General features: G+C 40.0%; 2 protein-coding genes and 1 non-coding gene across 5 annotated transcripts in view; 2 read left to right on the top strand and 1 right to left on the bottom strand.

Moving 5' to 3' along the window:
- EXD2 (exonuclease 3'-5' domain containing 2) overlaps positions 1-17,042 on the bottom strand; it is a 69,244-nt gene extending 52,202 nt beyond the window's left edge. Inside the window, exon 1 of the mRNA XM_031679164.2 lies at positions 16,813-17,042. The gene's annotated coding sequence lies outside the window, so the exon portion shown is untranslated. The remainder of the gene's footprint in view (positions 1-16,812) is intronic.
- Positions 846-952, top strand: LOC116281122 (U6 spliceosomal RNA). Its single transcript, XR_004190573.1, has one exon. It is a non-coding gene; the product is annotated as a U6 spliceosomal RNA (small nuclear RNA).
- Positions 17,043-17,333: 291 nt separating the features above from the next.
- DCAF5 (DDB1 and CUL4 associated factor 5) overlaps positions 17,334-22,423 on the top strand; it is a 91,623-nt gene continuing 86,533 nt past the window's right edge. Inside the window, exon 1 of one of the 3 annotated variants that reach the window (XM_031679162.2) lies at positions 17,334-17,765. In XM_031679162.2, coding sequence (XP_031535022.2) covers positions 17,552-17,765 — 214 coding nt within the window. In that variant the 5' untranslated portion in view covers positions 17,334-17,551. The remainder of the gene's footprint in view (positions 17,766-22,423) is intronic. The other 2 variants (XM_006206934.4, XM_015241482.3) reach the window with 2 other exon arrangements.

Here is a 22,423-nt window from a genome sequence, read left to right as displayed (position 1 = left end):
GTCTTTGTTACCAGCAGTAGAACCCAATCCCTAAGTGATACGGGAAATGAAAGATATGAATAATGAATGTATGCCACACAGGTAAACTACAACCTGTTCAGTACAGTGCCCAGAACTGAAGGTACACAATAAAGGTGGAAAACCTTTATTGGATTGCTTGGTGTTTTGAAAATAGGGGTCAAAACTTAGAGGAACCACCAAATAGGCTTTTTCTGAAAATCCTGTTTCCTTCCATAGAAATTCTATGCCAACTGATCCCTCCTATAAACTTTGTAATATTAGGTACTATACAGAGTATAACACTATGTAGCTATGCACTCAAGCAGCTTACAAGCTAGTTGGAAACACAAAAATACTACTTGTCAGCAAGTGAGAAAAGGGATCCTTTTTTGGTGGTCTAGAGAACTGGAACTTTTTTTTCCCTCCCCGAGAGGTGGAGACTACCTTTTGGGAAAGATGCTTATATTCATTTAGAAGAAATTCATGAAGACCCCTTAGAGTGAGAGTGAGACACACACCCCTGCAGTGGGACAAGTTCACCTAACCATAGGGGTTGAAAGGCTGAATCTTCCTGGGAGAAAGAGAAAGACATCTCACAGGAGAGACATTGGGGGAGAAAGAAATGTTTAAAGTGTTAAGGGATGTGAGTTTAAGTTCTCTGCATTGGGATGTGTGCATGTTATACAACCTCATCTCCCCTCTCTCCCTCTCTCCCTCTCTCCTTCTCTCTCTCTCTCTCATAAGTTTCAATAAAGTCTGTATCATTCTCTAATGCTTTTGTTCCAGTAGATTCTTAGGAGGAATTTGAGTAGGTGTTGAATTTGGCATCCAGGTTTACAAGATGAGTGCTCACTTCAGCAGCACATATACTAAAATTGGAATAATACAGAGAAGATTAGCATGGCCCCTGCGCAAGGATGACATGCAAATTCGTGAAGCATTCCATATTTTTTATATAAAATGGATAAACAAGTTTATACTGTATAGTGCAGGGGAATATATTCAATATCTTGTAGTAGCTTACGGTGAAAAAGAATATGAAAATGAATATGTGTATATTCATGTATGACTTAGGAATTGTGCTGCAAACCAGAAACTGACACAACATTGTAAACTGACTATACCTCAATAAAAAAAATTTTTAATAAAGAGCAAATTAAGCCCAAAGAAAACAGAAGGAAATAATCAAGATAAGAGTGGAAATCAACAAAACAGAAAATGGGCAAAAATAGCAGTAATCAATGAAAACAAAAACTATTTTTAAAAATTGATCAAAAGAATCCACAAACCTCTAGCCAGACTGATCAAGAGAAAAAAGTAAAGAAAAAAAGAGAGAGAAGACAAAAAATTTCTCAGGAATTGAAAGTTAGTTTAACATTTGAAAATCAACGTATTTAATTTACCTGTATCTTGTTTGATTTACAGATAATTCTGCACCAAACAGAAGCTAACTGCTGTAGCATTACAACCCCTAAAAGGAGTATCTTTGAAAGACAGTGGTGAAGTAAAATCCTCCAAGTGAGCAAATAGCCAAGAAATACACTTGGATGTCCACTATATCTGGATGGAAAAATGACCAGAACACATCTACACTGACTAATGGGCAGTTGCTGATAGCTTCACTATACGCTTATGGAGTTGGAAAGAATAGCAGCATTGGAAAAGAAGTAAAAGAAGGTATGGGGAAGAGGTGTATGAATGGACCTCTCAAGTAGGCAAAATGTAATGATATTTGAGTCTCATAAAAATGCTCACAAAAGGACATCCACTGTGGAAGAGGCTCTCAATCAGGTGGACAAAATTACACTCAGTATGAATGTTACTTCACCTCGTTCTTCAGATAAACCAGTGTTTGCTCAATAAGCTCAAGTATAATATGGCCATGTTGCGTGGACCCAGCAACGTCAACTTCCCCTCAGTAAGTCTGATCTGGCTGAGTAAGCTCCTCAGTAAGCGTAACACACCTACAACAAAGGCTTAGACTGGAGCCTCAATGTGACATTCCCTGGGGGAAGCAGTCAGCTGATAGGTAGCAAGTTGGTCACACTGGACCTCTTTCATAACAGCAATTTGTTCTTACTAGATGGGTATGGATTTGCCTTTCTGCTCATATGGTGCTTCTGCCAGCTTCACCATCCATGACTTAAACAGAATGCCTTACTTACTATGATGGTGTTTCATACAGTGTTGCTTCTAACAAAAATGTTTTCCTGTAAAAGATATGTGGCAATGGGCTCATGTCTGTGGAATTCATTGACCTTTCCACGTACCTTATTATCCAATAGGAGCTGGCCTGAAAGAGTGCTGGAATGAACTACTGATGGCTTGGTTTCAGCACCAAAACCAGGGAGGAGATAGAGTCTTGAAAGACTGGGATTGTCTTACAAACTTCAGTATTATTCCTTGGTATATAGTGCTATTCCTTCCACAGCGAGAACACATGGATCCATGAATCAAGGGTTGGAAATGCAAGTGACTTTTCTCGTTCTTACACCTAATAATTCACTTACAGAATTTTTACTTCCCATGTCTGTAACTTTGAGTTCTGTTGGTTTGGAGGTCTTAGTACTCAACAAAGGAATGCTTCTACCATGAAACACAATAACAGTCCCTTTGAATGGGAAGGTGAGATGCCATCTAGCCATTTTGGGCTCCTCATGTCACAGAGTCAATAGCTAAGAAAGGATTACTCAACTGGGTAAGGTGATTCATCCTAATTACATGAGGGGATTGGGTCTCTGTTAAACATAGGGACAGGTATCCAAGGGTTTCTCTGGAACCCAAGAGATTCTCTGGGAAGCCTTTGAGCATTTCCACTTCTAATCGAAAAGATTAATGGAAAATTAATGCAACCCAGAAAAAAGCAGGACCCTGAAAGGGATTTAGATTCTTCAGGAATGAAATTTTCATTTGCCCCAGCAGGTAAAGAACCCAGACCAGAAAAAGAGGATCTAGCTGAGGGCAAAGGAAATAACAAATGGATAGTGGAAAAAAAAGTTATAAATGTCAATTATGGTCTTGTGGCAGCTTACAGAAACGAGCACAGTAATAGTTGTGCAGATTTTCTTCCAACTTTTTAATGTGTGTATATAAAAAGAACCTCTCTCCCGACTGCCCCTTATTTATTTACATAAGGATTGCCGATGGTTTTTAACTTTATAATTTAGTCTTTTGATTTCAATATATGCAGATAGGACCTTGACTGAATTTGAAAATTAAATAACATTGCCCATATATAGACACTGTAACTACAACTCCATGGCAAGCTTTCTTCCTGCCTCAGGGCATTTGCACTTGCTATTTTCTCTGCCTGGAATGGTCATCCCCCAGATATCCATGAGGGCTTCTCCCTCACCTCCTTTTAATTTTTATTCAAATATTACTTTTCTTGGTGATAGTTTCTCTGACCACCCTATTTAAACCTCAAAGTAGTTATCATTATCGAACATATTATATATATTTACTCGATTACCTTACTGACGTTTTGTGCCCTACTCCCTTTAGAAGGTAAGCTCCTTAAGGTCAGGGGCTATTACCCAGCTAGTTCAGTGCTATACCCTCCGTGCATCAAACAATGTAGACACTCAAGATATTTGCTGACTATAGAGCACTATTTTAAGCAGGAGTTTAAAATAATGAGGTGGATTTATAAATACTAATCAAACTGTTATTCATGGTTTACTCTCAGAAATTGAGGGAGAGCATAAATACAGAATTTAACTTATTACCTAGGTTTAACATTTTTTTCAATGTTGGGAGACACTGGAGCATATTTGCCAATTTAGGGGAAAAGGTCAGTAGCATTGGAGTGGGTTAATATATAGGAGAAAGGGGATAATTGATGGAACAAGGTAGATGAGGAGATAACATGAAATGGTTCTAGAGCACGTAAAAGTACTGTGCTTGGATAAGAGGAATTTTGCCCTGGGGAGACCTGAATTTGAGGGGCTTCTCAACCGATGGCCTCCATGACCCTTGTGAAGGGTCATGTGAAGAAGATGGGGAGGCCAAGGCTGAGGGCCAAGGGCAAGAGCTTGGGTGGTGTGCTCAATTTGTGAGGCTTTAGGAAAGGTGGTATGGTTATATTAACAAAATTCTTCCATTGAATCCTAACAACAGCCCATGAGGTATTATCATCTCCACTTTACAATAGTATTCTATTTTACAGATACAGAAACAGAAACACAGGGATTTTGTAATTTGCACAAGACCACACAGCTGAACAATGGAGCCATTTTGGAAGCTGTAACCCAGGCCTTTCTGACTTCAATTTGCTGCATGTGTCTAGGCCTTATGCTCCTCCCCAGTGAAGTGGAAATGGTCCCAAGCTACCCCATCCCCTAACATAGTGGTCCCCACAGTGAAGGAGGGTGAGCACATCCAGGGTGTGCATGATGGTCCACTGGGATGTTAACAGAAAATGTTAGATTTCTATTTATACTTTTTAAACCTAAAAAAAATAACAAATTCAGCTTTGCTACTATTTAATATACAGATGGACACTGGCATCCTTATTTGGTCTGGATGGCAGCTGGTTATGAGTCATTCTGGTATCTCGAGGGAGACACAGGAGCTCCAGAACAGATGGATTGATAGTGGTGCTTGCCCATATTATATATTTTTTGTGTTTAAAGGATGACATCAATGTGTTCATTTTGGTAGAATCAAGACTTTTATGTGGTGGAATCTTTATAATACAGTGGCCTTTATGAAAAAAGGATTGATGACAAAGATATTTGGCTTCACTCAGAGATTTGCTAGGTATTTCTTGTCAGAGTTTTAAAATAGTTGTTAGAAACTATAAGTAACGTGCAATTTTCTTTTACAAAAAGACAGGCATTCAAACTTGCTGACTTTTTCAATGATGATAGGGTGACTATCAGTAGTATGCAACTTAATAGATACTAAAAAGCAATGTTTTAAATTTTCTTCTTTCAAGATAAAGTTGACAGTGTAATAAGTGACAACTGCCTTTTGAAAGCTATTGTAAACAAATATTTTGAAAAATTATATTTAGAAGTGTTTCCATTTAGGTGGGATTTTTCCTTTGCCAAAAAGTATAGAAGTATGTCACTTATAAAATGTTCATGTTTACACACATACAATCTTGGAAATGGTTTTATACTGTGTTTAAGAATCTTCCAAATAAAAGGGATATAGTGAATTTTAAATATATTTGTTAAAAATATAACATCTTCTGATTAATTTGCAAATGCAACTGATTGATATCATGAAAGATAAAAATTAACTAGCTGAATTTTAATAAAATTCAATGGGACTGAAAAATTAGTTTCTTGTTTGAGTAAGCCCAGCCAAATGTTTTTCCATTTGGATCCTTTATTTTGTTGAGTTCTGTTTCCATTAAAATCAACTAAGAAACAGATCATAAAGATAAATTTTTGAAATCGTAATACCATAGTGTGTTAAACCACCATTTCAAAAATAAAGCAAAGTCAACCAGATTGCTCTTGCTTAAAAAAAGTTCATAGGACCAAAAAGGGATTTTTGTATAGGTAGTAAAGTTTTATATTTTAAAATAGTGTGTTTATTTCAGCTTTATATCTTCCTTTAGTTTTACATTTTTAAACGTTTTTTGTGACTTAAAAATGTACGTATTAGGACAGTAGTACATGTATATAATGTATAAATAACATGGGTATATGTTTAAAAAAATGTTTAAAGGAGAGTTTGTGATAAAAAATTTATAGATCATTGTTTAAATACAGGGTTTATCAACTTGAGCATTATTGACATTTTGGGCTGGAAACTTCTTTTTGTGGGGGCTGCCCTGTGCATTGTAAGATATTTGGCAGCATCCCTGGCTTCAACCCACCAGATGCCAATAACACCCCTCCCCCCACAGTTATGACAATCAAAAAACTTCTCCAGACATTGACAGATGTCCTGTTAGGATAGAATTGCCAGATTTAGCAAAACAAAAAAGCAAAATTAAAAACAAAAACAGCAGAACATACTTATTTTTAAAAAACCCTGTTTATCTGAAATTTGAAAATTAGCTGGCTTCTGGTGTTCTACCTGACAACCCTAAGATGGGAAGGCAGTCCCACCACCACTGGAACCCACAGTCCTAATGCATTACTATGCCTGTATTATTTTCTACATCCCTACCCCTCTCTCAGCCTCACTCTGCCTTCCAAACTCTTCCACTGTGCCCTCTGGAACTAATTATCCACAGCCTGTAAAAGCCCCTGTGTTGTCAAGTTTTCTCTTCAATTTCTTATGCTCATTAAAATCTGACTCTCCCTTAAGGACACTATTTTCCTGTTGCCCCGCCCAAATGGTGCTGTTTATACTCTCAGGTTCCACATACCTCAGGGATGAGAGGTGTACTGAAACTTGGAATAAGCAAAAAATATAGTGGTGTTTTCAGTGGAAAACTATGCATTCTTTAGAGCTGAACTTTCTGGGTTATCTGATTCTAGCCTTTTATTGCTTTTGAGGTATTTTACATCTCTGTGCATTGTAGATAATGAAGAGCAAGGCAAAATAAACACTGTCCAGTGGAAGTGCAATTGACTTGCCTCCCCCACTTCAGGGAGAAGCCAGTTTTGCCTTTATTTTCAAGATTGTTTCAATTTTCTTGACCTATAAATGTGGATTCACCTTTGGAAATCTTAACTTGTTCTCTCATTAATAATGGTTAACTAAAATCTTTAACATATTTCATTTTATATCTGGATGAGGGTAATGATTTTACCCTTTTTAACTTATTAAATGTTCCTTTAATGGGGGTCAGGGGGGAGGCTGTCATTCTTTTGCTTCTCATTGCATTCCCTGGCTATTATTCTTTCACTTGTACTTAAAACGAAAAAGAAGAGGCAGCTTCTTGGAGGGCCATGCCACTTGCATACACAAGTCTTTTCCCCTTCTCATTGCTTTTATTTACTTCCCTTGCTGTAACTCTCCCTTCAGTCAAGCTAAGACTGGCCCATTAATCTTCTTTCCACAAGCCCTGCCATTATCCTGAGTGACTTCAACAATCAAAAAGAGGATCCATCCACCAGTGTCCTGGCCACTCATTTCTTTTATCTTCTCAACATTCTTTTCTTTGACTCCACCTGAGCCACCCACTCCTTCCATCACCCTTTGGGCCCTGTCATCATCTGTAACTGCCAGTTTCAGAATCTCTAATGTGAACATCTTCTTTGACTGCAACCTTCTCTTTTTCCAAATTGCCTGTTAACTACTCCTACAACTTTCTTTGACCTTATCAGGACCCTCATTCATTGACCCTCATCAGTTTTCTTTCAATTCCTTACTTTCCCTCATGATGTAGTTTAGATTCCATGGTCTATATGATTTCACTATTTTGTCAAGACCCTAGCCTCCATTGTTCCTCCTTTTCTCCATTTCATCCACCTGAAAAATCCCTAAACCTGAATGAACTTCATCTTCCTCTTTCTCTATGGCCCTGGTTACGAGCAGTTTGTGCACTATTCCTAAGAGCCACATAAGAGGGCAGACTGGTCCAGAGAATCTCCAAATGAACCATCTAGGTCATCACACTCTCCCAATCTTCACTGTTAATTCAAACCTTCCCTCTCTCATCAAACTTTGGTTCCTCCTCCTTGCCCCATCGTCTCAGTGGATGACACTGTCTTCCTCCTTCACATTAGAAGTAGAAACTATTACATGGGCACTCCCTATCTTCTTACTACCAAACATATAATCCTACTTTCACCTGTACTCATCCTGTCTTCCTTCCCTCCTGTTTTAACAGAGGAGCTGTCTGTCCTTCCTCCTAAAGCTCCTCTTCCACCTAAGCGCCAAATTCTTTTCCTGTGCTATGGATGCCCTCCACCCTCTCAGAGCTCCTCCCTGAAGACTATACAGTCTGGTTTCATCTATGTATCTTTTTCAGTTTTTCCCTCTCAATAGGATCCTTCTCAAAGGTTTGGAAGCATTCTCAACTTCTTTTTTCTATTGAAGATAACAAAACAAAACCCTTCCTGGATCCTAGGTTCCCTTCTAGCTACTCACCTAACTGCCTCTGTTTCCTTTCCTTCCAGTTCAGTCAATTCTCCTCTGAGGCCCTGCCACCATTACACCCCTGAAGCACCACTGATTGAGATCACCTGTGCCTCACTGATTAAATGCTTGATGTCAACAAATCCAACACTTTTCAGTCTTATTGACTTTCCAATAATTGATACAACTGACCGCTTTCCCTTCTTGAAATGCTCTCACGTCCCAGCTTCTATGACAGTATTCTCCCAGTTTTTTTTCTTATATTTCTGACCTCTGCTTTGGCTTCTTGCAAGTATTCTCCTCTACCCAAGCATTAATCACAAGCATCTCTCAAAGCTCAGTTTCAGGCCTTCTTCTCTTTTCTTTCCACTATATACTTCTCCTGAATATTCTTATCCATGCCTAGGATTTTATCATCACCTCTGTGTCAGTGACACCAGTCAAGACCATGCAAGAGCTCAGGCTACTTGTCAATTCTTCTTGGAAGTCTCAGAGACATCTCAAATTCAATGTGTATGTAACTAAATTCATGGTTTTCTCCCTTAAAACTTTGCCTTTTCCAGTGGTTTTATTTCAGTGGTTATACAAAAACCTAGGCATTTCCCCAATGTCTTGTCCCTCAACCTCTAATCTCTCTAATCCATCACCAAATTCTATCTTTTTCTATTAAATCCATTTACTTCTCTCCAACTCCACTTTCACTAGACTTGTGTAAACTACCATCTTCTCTCCCCTATACTACTGCAAAGTCTTCCTAATCACCTATTCTAATCCACTCATAGCCCCTCCAATCTTTTCTTTTCTTAGTAGCCAAAATAATTTATAAAATGCATATAAGCCCTGTTAAAAACCCTTCAGTGACTATTAAAGGCTAAAATCTTTAACATGGCCAGGCCCCTACAGAATCTAGCAGCTTCCCAGCTGCATTCTCATCTGATATCATGCTCCCCACCCCATTTATGGTTCAGTCACAATGGCTGCATTCTAGGCTCCTGCCTCCAAGCCCGCCCACTGCCCCCAGAGCACCTGCACGTGCTGTTACCTTTGCTTGGAGCACCATCACCCAACCACCCACTCGGCCTCATTAACACCTGCCTTTCCTTCAGATCATAGCTTCCCTTAATGTCTCTAACAGGATTCTCCCATTTTAATCTTTCACAATCATCTTCATACTAGCTAATACTCAGACATATTCACCACAAGTCAGTCACTGACCTAAGGGTTCTACCAATACAAATTTGTTTAACATAACATCTCTATTTAATATATATGGAAATTGAATTATCACACACTTTTATGTACCACAACTGTAATTTTCCTCATGTGCAACATAAGCCTTTCTTCATAGGGTGGTTGAGAACATAGAGTAAGTTAATATCTGTAAAGAACTTGGAATAGTGCCAGCCACATAATAAATGTTCAATAAATGTTAGCAGTTGTTACTATTGTTGTAATCTTACACTTACTGCATGATTATTTGATTAAAGTCAGTCTCTATCCTTTAAGTACAATGAACATTGGTCAGGGTCTTCTTTTTTGTCCACTATTATACCCCTTACCTCTCCCTAGGGCATTGGCACATTGTAAATGCTCAAAACACATTTCTTGAGTGAATGATTGATAATTCATGTCCAACCACACAGGACTGTTACAAAGCTAAAAAAATAAAAGTAAAGTACTTTTAAAAACTACACAGGGATACAGAAATGTTAAACTTTTAAATAGTAAATTATAATGCTGACTGTAGGTGTGACAGGAATTTCAGGAAAGGAAAACTAATGTAGCCTCAAGTTGTCAGAGAAGAAGTGGCCCTCAGAATATGCACAGGATTTAGATGGATGAAGTGGACCTTGAAGTATGTACTGGATTTGGTAGAGTTGTGTGACACATAGTTATGTAGGGAAGAATGGGCTACGAGCCTATTTTATGGGTATGTGATGAGGAGTAACAGGAAATCTAATTATAGATATGGCAGAGACAAATCATGGAGGGACCTGACAGGCAGATCAAGGAGTCTGGACCTGCCATGACAGTGAAAAGGGAGAGTCTTGGGCAGGGAAATTTCAAGAAGATCCCTTTCACCCAACAACTTGTGAGCCAGGAACTCTTCTTGATGCTGTAGATTCAATGGGGATGAAAAAACAAAACAAAACAACCATGAATGGTGAAGAGATTTGACCAGGTGATTTCTGAGATCCCATGGGCTTTACCATTTTGTAATTTGAATAATGATTATCTTTCAGCAAGCTCATAGATAGCCAAGTACATTACCAGCTCCAACTTAAGTGGGATCTGTAGTCAAGAATGCTGGTTATATTTACATCATGAGTTCATGTGGTTTGCTCAGAAGGGAGGGGAAAGAAGTTTATAAACGCATGCTGTGGTCACTTCATTTTCCAGGAGCCTGTACTCGATTACCACTGAATCCATAAAGACAACATATTTGACCTCCACAGCAAAGGATCTTCTTGCCTCTCCTTGGGCATATTTTACTCAGGGGAAGGGGCATTGCCCAATTTTATTTTCTAAATGGTGTTTAGCAGACTAAGGATGCTCAATAAACATTATATATCCACAGAATCATCTCTGAAAAAGAAATCTTGGCTCTGTGACTACATACCCATAGCAATAAATGATAACTGTTTTAACAGCTTCTCATACCACTCACCAGAGGTTATTCATGTGGAAGCCTAAAATTAAAAATAAGTAAAAACAGCTGGCTCATGATGATTTTGTCAAGAAAACTTCAAATATACAAAACCCAGATGGTTGGCATAGAATAGCATAGAAAATATGACTGAGTAAATATCAAATGAATAATACTGGCCATTGAGAATTTCTGTCCACTTTCACTCCATAAAGGTTATTTCAAACTGGAGTTCTTCATTCATCATGAAGAAATATGCATGGCAAACTTGAACCAAATGTCTGGAAAGTAAGTTGAAGTGTGATTTGAAAATTCTAGTAACAAATAATATTCTGGCTTTAATTACTGAATTCAATCACTTCACAGACTGGGAACTCACTTCAAGAACTGTGGGAAATGCCCCCCTTAAAAAATGTAGTAGACAATCGCTTTTCTGTACACCTGAAACTAACATTGTAAATCAACTGCACTTCAATAAAAAAACAAAATTTGACACAACATTGTAAAATGACTATAACTCAATAAAAAAGTTAAATAAATAAATAAATAAATAAAAATTTTAAAAAGTATTAGAAATCAATAACAAAGAAATTGAGGAAGTTCACAATATGTGGAAATTAAACAACACACTCTTACATAACTAGTGAGACAAAAAGAAATCACAAGGGAAATTAGAAAACACCTTCAGATAAATGAAAACATACTACATACAAAAACTTACAGGATGCAGCTAAAACAGTGCTTAGAGAGAAATTAATAGCTGTAAATATCTACATTAAAAAGAAGGAGCTCAAATCAGTAATCTAACCTTCCAAATTAAGAAATTAGAGAAAGATGATTAAACCCAAAGCAAGCAGAAGGAAGGAAATAATAAAAACAATAAAAGTAAAAAAAAAAAAGTAGAGAGAATAAACAAAAACAAAAGTTGGTTCTTTGAAAATATCAACAAAATTGACAAATCTTTAGCTGGACTGACCAAGTAAAAGAGGGGGAAGACTCAAATTACTAAAACCAGGAATTAAAGAAGTGACATTGCCACCAACTTAATAGAAATAAAAAGAATTTAAAGGGAATACTATTAGCATACCAACAAATTAGATAGCCTAGATGAATACCTAGAAACACCCAAACTACCAAAACTGAATCAAGAAGAAACAGAAAATCTGAATAAAACTGTAACAAGTAAAGAAATCAAATCAATATATCAGCATCTTCCCACAAAGAAAAGCCTAGGCCAGATGACTTCTCTACTGAATCCTACCAAATGTTTAAAAAAGAAGTAACACTAATCCTTCATGAACTCTTCCAAAAAATCGATGGACTTCCATCTCATTTTATAAGGTCAGTATTAGTCTGACACCAAAAGCAGACAAAGATATCACAAGAAAAGAAAACTAAAAACCTATGAATACAGTCACAAAACTCCTCAACAAAATACTAGCAAAGTGAATTCAGCAACATATAAAAAGCATTAAACAACATGACCAAGGAATGTAAGATTGGTTTAACATATGAAAATCATATTAATAGAATAAAGTACAAAAACCATGTATGATCCTCTCAACATACAAAGAAAAAGAATTTGACAAAATCCAATACCCTTTCATAATAAAAATATCTACAACCAGGAATAAAAAGTAACTTCTGCAGCCTGAGGGAATCACATAAAACCCATAGCTAACATAATATTTAATAGTGACTAATACTAGGAATAAGACAAGATGTCTGTTCTTAAAACTTCTATTCAACACTGTACGAGACATTCCAGCCAAGGCAATTAGGTAAGTAAGAAAAAGAAATAAAAGGCATTAGGATTGAAAAGGAAGAAGTAAAACTACTTCTATTAGCCCATGACATGATCTTGTACATAGAAATTTTAAGAAACCTACCAAAAAATTATTAGAGCTAATAAATGGGTTAAGCAAATTTGCAGGATACAAGGTCAATATACAAAAATCTGTTGTATTTCTATACACTATCAATTCAATGGAGGAAAGAAGAGTCTTTTAAAAAAATGGTTGGGTGATGACAAGATGTCGATCTGTAAAAGAATAAAGTTGGACCTCTAGCTCACACTATATACACAAATTAACTCAAAATGGATCACAGACCTAAATGCAAGAGCTAAAACTATAAAACTCTTAGAAGAAATATAGGAATAAATCTTTGTAACTTTGGATTAGGCAGTGTTTCTCAGCTATGACACCAAAAGCACACATAACCAAAGGAAAAATAGGTAATTAGACCTTATCAAAATTTTAAAAATTTTGTGATTCAAAGGATACAATGAAGTGAAAAGACAATTCACAGAATGGGAAAAATATTTGGAGATCACACATCTGATAAGGGACTTGTGTCTAAAATATTTAAAGAACTCTTATAACTCAGCAATAAAAAGACAAATCATTTAAAAAATGGGAAAAGAATCTGAATAGATATTTCTCCAAAGAAGATCTACAAATGGCCATTAACACATGCAAAGATGCTCAACATCAAAAATCATCACAGAATCGCAAATCAAAACAATACTGAGAAACTACTTCACTCACTTGTATGGCTTTAATAAAAAATACTGACAGTAACAGGGATTGACAAGGATATGGAAAAATTGGAACCCTCACACATTGCTGGTAGGAATGTAACATGGTTAGCTGCTTTGGAAAACAGTTCGGAAGTTCCTCACAAAGATAAACATAGTTTTCATATAATCCAGCAATTCCACTACTAGGTATATATACCCAAGAGAAATAAAAACATATGTTCACACAAAAGTTAATAGCAGCATTATTCATAAAATCCAAAAGTGGAAACAGGCCAAATGCCCATCAACTGATGAATGGATAATCAAAATGTGATATCATCCATACAACACAATATAACTTGGTCTAAAAAACAGAATGGAATACTGATACATGCTACAAGGATAAACCTTGACAACATTATGTTAAATGAATGAGTCCAGACACAAAGACCACATATTGTATAATTCTACTCATATGAAATATCCAGAATAGGCAAATCCAAAGAGACAGTAAATAAATCAGTTTTTGCCAGAGGGTAAGGGGAGGAAGGAATGGGGAGTGATTGCTAATGTGAATGAGGTTTCTCTTTGGGGTAATAAAAGTATTCTGAAATTTGATAGTGGTGCTGGCTTTACCACTTTGTGAATGTACTAAAAGCCACTGAACTGTGAACTTTAAAAGGGTGAACTTTACATTATGTCAATTATACCTAATAAAATTGTTATAAATAAAAGGACATATGTCCTATAGCTCTTGTTGGAGGAATTTGCATTTAAATAGGTATTTATTTTTTCCAAAATTAAAATTGACTCTTGTCTGTTTGAAATGACCAATAATTTATCCTTTAAAATTTAAATGACATTACAGTTAAAGTATACATATACTTGATGCATTGATCTTTATCCCAATTAATACCGCTTATCTATGAGTAGCAGTTTATTTTAAAGTTGAAAATATTTTGAAGTGAAAAATTTCAGAGCATGCTAGTATCCATACATAGTTCTTAATATGCTAAAGTTGAGTAAATGTGTGAGAAGGGGCTTAGTATTTTCTCAGTTTAAAAAAAAATTTCTAATGTTTGAGCATTTCTTTAACATCTAAGGAAACTAAATTTTTAAAGATTCTTTACTTTTTTTTCAGTGATATCAGGGCCAAACAAAATAGAAGTCAAAGAATAAATGACTTTCTGGGAATTCTATGTTTGATCAGTATTCAACTCATGGTGTAACAATTAAGTAAGAGTTTCCATGTTAAGTAATTTCCGTATCATGGTTTTTCCAGAATGAATTTTCAAGTGTTTCAAAGCTTTCTGAGTAGGAATGTTAATATACAGAATTTTCTACACCTGAGTAAGAAAAACATGAATTTTTCACTTTCCTCCCTCTTCCTCCACATGTTCTATGTACTGGAGAGATTACTCAGGAGTCCAATTTCCTTTGCTATTTTTAAATTAAGGACACTGGCCTTTTACACTACATGCCTACATCAGAAAGTCTGGGGGGAGGGTATAGTCAGTGGTAAAGTGTGTGCTTAGCATGCACAAGGTCCAGGTTCAATCCCCAGTACCGCCATTATACAAACAAATTTAATTATCCCCTCCCCTCACCAAAAAACAAAACAAAAAAGGCCAAGCTCATATGATCATTGAAATTGATTAAATGTGTTATATAGCTATGTACAATATTATTAGTTGGCAATAAATGACACAAGGGACCATGTTAAATTCACAATAAAATCAAATAGATACTATGGGGCTTGATCTTCCAAAGCTGTCTTATGTTATAGGCAGGGTTGCCAGACTTAGCAAATAAAAATACATGATGCTCAATTAAATTTGAACTTCAGATAAACAACGTTAGTATAAGTATATCCCAAATATTACATGGTCCATACTTACGCTAAAAACTATTCATTGCTTATCTGAAACTCACATAGAACTGGGCATCCTGCATTTTATCTGGCGACTCTAATTATGAGAATGAGAGATTTTATGCACTTTGCTTATGAAAAGCTGCTTAGACTAGCAGTAGTGTATAAACAGACTGAGTGGTCCTACATTTCTGTCCTGGCTGGTCACTGAACAGTTAAGGAGAATTCCAGCAAGGTCCTAGAATTGGGCTGGCTTGTGACCAGATCCTCGTCTATTTTTAGGCTGAGGTAAATGGGACAGTTATTCCAGGGATTGGGGAAAAGTGAGTTACATTTAAAATTGTGGAGAAGAGGTATGTGCATGAGAGGGGAGAAGGGGGTGTCATATACTGCCACAATAAATTTCACTTCAATCACACCATTACTGTGCACATCTCCCCCACCCCAGGCAAAATAAAGTAGGTATAAATGATGCCCTGTTAACTGGAAGGAGCCAGAGGGCTTCCTGTTTTTGAATGTGTGTTTTGACTAGGTCAAGCAAAAGAACAGTGAGATGGGAAACTGGCTTTGAAATCATCTCCACTGGAATGAAGCACAGACACTTCAAACTCAATGAGAACTTACAGCACAGTAGGGGAACATGCTGATATAATAAAAATAATACACATTCAATTAAAGATTATGACATCACTATGAAGAGAGAGCGCCGAATCCTAACCACTAGACCACCAGGGAGCGCACGACATCACTATGAAGAAAAGATGGTGGTTGCCATGAAGAAAAGATGTTGGTTATAATCAAGCTGGTAAACCACTACTGATCTTAATGGTGCTGCTATAGTGAATAAATACTATGAAGCATCCTGAGAATTAAACTTTTAAAAAGAAAGCATTACACATTTTCCTGTTTACAGAAATAAAATTCCATTAAAACCATAATTTTTGGAATTAGAATTTGTTAAGTTCAGCAACATTTGTTTTAATGTTGACTTTTAAATTAAACATTTACCTGTATTTTTTATTAGTATAATTAATCTTATTGTCCTTGTACAAAAAGTAGAAGTAGGTGATTTTGCTTGATAGGTGTCCTCTTTCAAGTTCAGCCCATCTTTCATGGCAGTATATCCGACTGCCCATCTGTTATTTCTGATAGAGGATGTAATTCCTGCTAAATTGAAAGGGCAAAACTGATACCTGCCTATTCTAGTAGCTTATTACCGTTTAATGACAGAGAATAGCTTCTGGGAAAAGTCCAATACACTGACAAGCGGACTTTTTTTTTTTTTTTTTTTTTTTGTCTCCACTTTATCTGGTCGAATTCCAAAGCACTTAACACCCAGACTACTCACTGGGGTCAACGCGGAGGCTCCCAGCCTACTGAAGTGCAGCCACTTCTGGCCTGGAACGCAGCTGCTGCTTAACAGCTGTACGGTCTCAGAACTCCACGCTCAAGACCTTGAAGAGGAGCACCCAATTAAATAACATATATTGCTATTTTGAAATAAGGCTTCTTGTGTCTTGCAGATGTACCTGGAACTAATGGGCAGGAGTATTTTCTGCTTACCTGAGCTTTCTCAACTCAGTTTTGGCAATTTTCTTCTCAGTTCTTAAGAATTTCTCCTTCCCCCTCCTACCTTTTTCTCATATACCACTTTATCATCTACCAGATGGAACCCAGTTTAGCCTTTTTCACTAAACGGCTGGAGGAAGGGAAAATCAGAGAACTGGATGAGGGGAGAGGCGGTGTTAAAAATTTCTTTGAGGGGAGGGTCCAAAGCAACCTTACCCCAAGTGTCCAGTCCTAACTCCGGGCTCCCTTCCCTTGGACAGGGCTCGGGCGGCCCCAGGATGAGCAGAACTAAGGGAAGACGACCGGAGCGTCTGCCCGCAGTCCTTCCTCCACCTTTGGGCCACCTCGGGCTGCATTTTCCGGACCGAAAGAAAAAAAAAGCGCGGGGAGCCGCACTCGCCCCGGCGCCCGGCCTCCAGGAGGCGATGGACCGCCGGCCGCCGGGGGAGGAAAACGAGCCCGCAGCCCCGCGGCCACTTTGATTGTTGCGCGCCGCCAACTTCACAGAGTGGGACGCTCAGGGGGTGCAGCCAGGCCTCCGCCAAGCGCGACCCCGCTCCTCGCGCGGGGAGGAGCTGCGGCGGGAAAGCCCAGCCGCCCGCGTTCTTCCGGCCCGCAGCCCGCGGCGGGGGAGGGGCCGTTGCCGCCCGCGTACTCCCGGCCCCCGCCGCCGACGGATGGGCCGCGCGCATCGCGGAAGCGCGGCCGCAGCTGAGGATCAGCTGCTGGAGGAGGCGGAGAAGAAGTGGGAGGAGCCTAGGAGGGGGAAGGGGAGGGAGGAGACCGTCAGGAAGCCGCGAACGCCACCGAGTGTCTGCACACCTCGCTCCGTCTGCTATGGCTGGTTAAAGAACCATCCGGATCGCAGTGCGGGGGGAGGGCCGGGTGGGGGGAGAGCGGCGGCCGCGCGTGAGGCCGAGGGAGGGGCGGCGGCGCGAGCGGCGGCGGTTCCAGCATGAAGAGGAGAGCTGGCCTGGGGGGCAGCATGAGGTCAGTGGTGGGCTTCTTGTCCCAGCGGGGCTTGCATGGGGACCCCCTGCTCACTCAGGACTTTCAGAGGAGACGCCTGCGAGGCTGCAGAAACCTCTACAAGAAGGACCTCCTCGGCCACTTCGGCTGTGTCAATGCCATTGAATTCTCCAACAATGGAGGCCAGTGGCTGGTCTCAGGTAAATCAACCCCCTTCCCCTCCCCGCGCCTCCAGGCCCTCTTCCCACCTCCCCTTTCCGCTTTCCCTCGCCACCCTCCTCCTGCCCTCCGTCCCCACCCCCTCCCTCCTCAATTCCTCGCCCCCCCCCCTCCCCGGCGGTGGCAAGGTTGGGTGTCAAATTAAAACCCTGGCAGGGGGAGGGAGGGGAAGGAGAGGATGTCTTCCATAAAAAAGACCTAAAATGGTTGACAGGTCCTTAATTCGATTTATCCCAAGTGTAAAGTGCTCTCTCCCGGTGACTGGCCTGAGAGTGTGGGTCGGGGAGGGGGACGAGGTTACCGCTTGACAAAGTTTGATGGGAAACTCTTCCTCCGTTTACTTTAAAAGGTGCGGGGGGCATTTGGGGGCTTTGGAGGGGGAGGAGGCCGAGGCGCGCCGGAGGCCAGTGGGGAGCTCGAGCCCTTGTTGCCGGCGTCCGGGGAAGGGGCCTTGGGTCCTGGGGTGGGCAGTGACAGGGCCGCCCGCTGGAGGGGTCGGGGCTGCGACTCGGGGGCTGGCCGGGCGACCGAAGGGTGGTGACGGGGGGGCGGGTCCCTGTCGGCCGCCCCCTCGGCGCCCTCAGGGGCCCGGCTCCATCTCCTCGGCTCCTGAGGTGGCCTCTTCCGCGTCTTGTTTTTCTTATGATTTCGGGAGTGCCGAGGGCTCTGGAAGGCTAAGGGGTACCGGCCTGAACTTGAATGCGCAACTTGTGAGGCTGGGGGTGGGGGGTTGGGGGGTGGGCGACCCCGGGAGACTTGTTGGCGGGAGCCGCGCTCTCGCACCCCCTTTCCCCGCGGCTTCCGTTGCAGGTGGTCTCCGCGCCTCTCCCCTCCCACCCTGCTGGGCTTGGTTGCCCCCGGGCTTCCCCTCCGGTGTGGGGAAAGTGGCGAAATCGAGGCCGGGGCTCCGGCCGGGCGGTGTAGGCCTCGCTCTCCCTGGGCTCCTAGCGACAGGCAGCTGAATCGATAGCCTATTGCTCCCGGGGAGGCCGGGGCTGAGCGGGCGGCGGCGACAGCTGCCCCGGGGGAGGTGCCCCTGCTGCCCTTGGGGGCGCTCGCCGCCGCCACCCTCCTCCGGGGGGTCGCGGGCCCCAGGCAGGCGAGTGGGGATGGGGTACGCTGGGGGCCGCTCCCCGAAACTGGGCTCAGGGGAGGAAGGCGAATACGGCTGATCTGGCGTTCCCGCTCGCCTTTTGCCCTCCTTACCCCGTCCCTTTTCCTACATTGAGGAGGAGGAAGGGGGAGCCCAACGCTGGACGTGGCGCTTTGCTTCACCTAGGCTGGTCCCCGAATGGTTTTCTAATTTACGTCAGTGGGTAGCTCGCCAGAAACTTCTGGGATCACGGCATAGCATCCGTCTTCTTCGCTGGTAGCACTCGGAAGTGACAGGGGGCGTGCGGTCCATTTTGGGGGTTAGCAGAGATAAGACTTACGTGATCATTTCACAATAAACCTTCTGGGGTTTCTCCAGGACTGACTTGACTTTTCAACCCCAGATCATTTTCTCTTTGACTAGGTAGATTTTGACCCTAGATCATCTCCTGGAGAAACTTGATATCCCACTTAAAGGCATACCCTAAACAAAAGCGTCCTTCCCGCACAGGGCCAAAAATTCCAAGGGCTAAAATGGGGGAAGAGCTCTTTAAAGAGCTCCAAGTTTTTTTCCCCTCCTGTTTCTTCTGTATTCATAACACTCCTGTCTCCTTCTTATACGGGAGTATTCCAACAGAACTGTTCCCAGACATAAATAAACGCACCGTACTGGGTGAGGGAAATTGGGGACCCTCGTATAGATTGAATTAATCATGTTGATTAAATCGTAAATGTAGTCATACATTGCTGAATTTAACACGCTTTTTAAAAATAACAAATTTCCTAAGATGTAATTCACATGCCATACAATCAATCCATTTAAAGTTAATTAACATTTTTTAAAAAGAGCTAAAAAGTTTCCTCTATTCTCTACCAGTTATCCTTGTGCAAGTACCTTCCCTTATGTCTTAAAGGAACCCCATTTTCTCTAGACTTGGCCAGTTCATTTCCTTTATCTTAATTTCAGTCTATAGAAGAGCAGGGCCCTTTCCACAGGTCAGTCTCTAGCAAACCTTCTGGTTCTAGGCATTGATTTCCACTTTTCTAGGCCTGAGTACTCCATCAGTACTTTCTGGGTTCCAGCCATCTTTTCCCCTTACTCCTCCTCCTTTCCCTCACACTTCCTCTAGCTGAGTCCTTTCTGTTTCCTTTTTATCTACTCCTGTCCTTGTTCCTAGTCTTTCCAGCAGGCTTTTCTTCCTGCCCCTCCAGTTTAGTTCATACAGTGTTAGCTTTTCTTATTTGTTCCCTAAACATGGAGTTTTGGTTAAAAGCCTTATTAGCTATTCACCTTCAATTATGAGTACAACTTATGCTAACAGAAAGTTCCTTCTGTTTGCTTCAGATAAGAAAGCTCCCTCTAGGAGTTGTAAATACACCTTAACATGTTAAAGCTAATTAAATTTTGTTCTGGGAAGTCCTTCAATAATCTTCCCCAATTTAAAACTAAAGTGTCATGTTTACATTTTAATTATCGTTGTCCTTCTTTAGCAGTTAATACCTGAGGGGAGGAGCATTGTAGTATTTTGAGGCTAATGCTATCTTTGCCTAATGTTTCAAATAATGTGGTGGGAGGCCAGACTCTGGGATGGTAATAAGATTATTTTGATGCATTTTATTGTAGTTCTTATATCTTGTCTGGATTGTTTAAAGCCCTTGAAAGTGGTGATTAAAATGATAGATTGTTCCATAGAAAAAGAGGTCAGATTTGTGGTTACCAGGGCTACGGTGGGGTAGGGATTTGGATGAAGGCAGTCAAAATGTGCAAACTTCCAGTTTTAAGATAAGCAACTACTAGAGTTGTAATGTATAAAGTACATTATGATAACTGTAATTAATACTGCTGCATGTTATATATGAATGTTAGAAGAATAAATTCTTAGAGTTCTTATCACAAGAAAAACTTTTTTGTTTCTTTAATTTTTCTATCTATATGAGATCATGGATGTGACTAAATTTATTGTGGTTATCATTTTGTGATGTATATAAACCAAATCATTATGCTGTACACCTTAAACTTATATAGTGCCATTTGTCAATTATGTCAATAAAACTGGAAGAAAAACCATTTTTTAAAATGACAGATTTTTCATAGTTCATTGTTTTCATTTTCTAATTGTTCGGGCAGGCTCACATGTCTTCTGACACACACTATTTGATAGAATTAACTTTGACCTAGGGCAAAAATAATATTTGCATGATTCCTATGGCCTTATAAAATGCTATTTGTTAAGGCTACATCATTGCTTTTTCGTTCTAATAGCTGGCCCCTTTTCTAGGATACAATGAGGGCAACAGATATTAAGAATAAACCAGAGAAAACCAGGAAGGAGAAAAGGTACTCTGCCGGGGAAGTGAGAGTGTGACAGCAACAAGTGAGAGGATGGTTTTTTGATGTTTTAAAACATAAAAACATTTTAACATAAAAAGTAATTTCTTTATTGTTGATTAGAAAAAGTCGTTACTGTGATATCATGTAAGGCAGTGTGGTATAGCACACATATGGTTAAAATCACTGCTGTGTCATTTAATGTGTGACTAAAGTCAAGTTGCTAAGCTTCTCTTTCCTGCTGTAAGCAATGGGAGTACCAGCACCCACCTGAAGGGCTGTTGTGAGAACTACATTAGGCAAAGCTTATATCGGGTGCTGGACAGAGTGCTAGGCCTCTCAGAAAAATGTTGAGTTTGTTTTCTTTCCCCTTTGTACTTACAACTCATGGTGTCATTGTTAGCTGACACTTGTTCTTACAGTGCTGATAAATGAACACATGCAAATGGGGCAGACAGGATAGTTTTGTGACTTTTTGATGTGGACTGAGGCACAACGGAAGAGCCTGGGATTTGGTGTCACGTGATATGTTGGAGGCTCTACCAGACATAAATTATATGAATTTAGGTAAGTCCCTTCATTCCTCATCAGTAAACTGGAGACAACAAATTGCCCTCACTACCTAACAAGGAGGTAGTGTTCAATGAAATGTCATATGTGAAGGTACTTTGTGAACTACATGGCTTTGGGTGAACATGACTGTCTATAAAGGACAGCTTTTGCTTGATGCTTGCAGTCTCATCTTAGACTATTTATGGATGTTAGTCCTTTGAGAGATAAAGAACAACATTGTATATTCGAATGCTACTTAGAAGAGAGCCTGACATCAAGGAGGTTATGCTAGTACACATATTTAGGTGATAACCTGGGTTTACTTTTTTAAGTGTTTGGTTGAGTCTAATTCTTTAAATTGCCTCCTCTTAGGTTTCTCCTTTTCCCTAAAATGGAGTCTTTTATATGTTTGCTTAAAAGTCTTTATTTTTCCCTTGGGAAGAAGATGAACATCTTGGGATCTGGTTGGGAGACCAGTCAGAATGTAGCTCCGTATGTATCTGACTTGGATTATAACTCTGCTTTCTTATATCTTATAAATGGTTTGTGTAAACAGAATCTAATAGTAAACAAAAATATTCAGCTCTGTAGGACGAGAGTTGCTGTAATATTATTTACCCTGAATTGATATTTAAGGCTTTGGAACCTGTAGAGCTAGTAGATTAA

The sequence above is a fragment of the Vicugna pacos genome, chromosome 6, assembly GCF_048564905.1.
Source record: "Vicugna pacos chromosome 6, VicPac4, whole genome shotgun sequence".
In the NCBI taxonomy this organism is placed as follows: domain Eukaryota; kingdom Metazoa; phylum Chordata; class Mammalia; order Artiodactyla; family Camelidae; genus Vicugna; species Vicugna pacos.
Note: the sequence above shows the minus strand (reverse complement) of the source record. Positions and strands in the feature narration are given on the sequence as shown.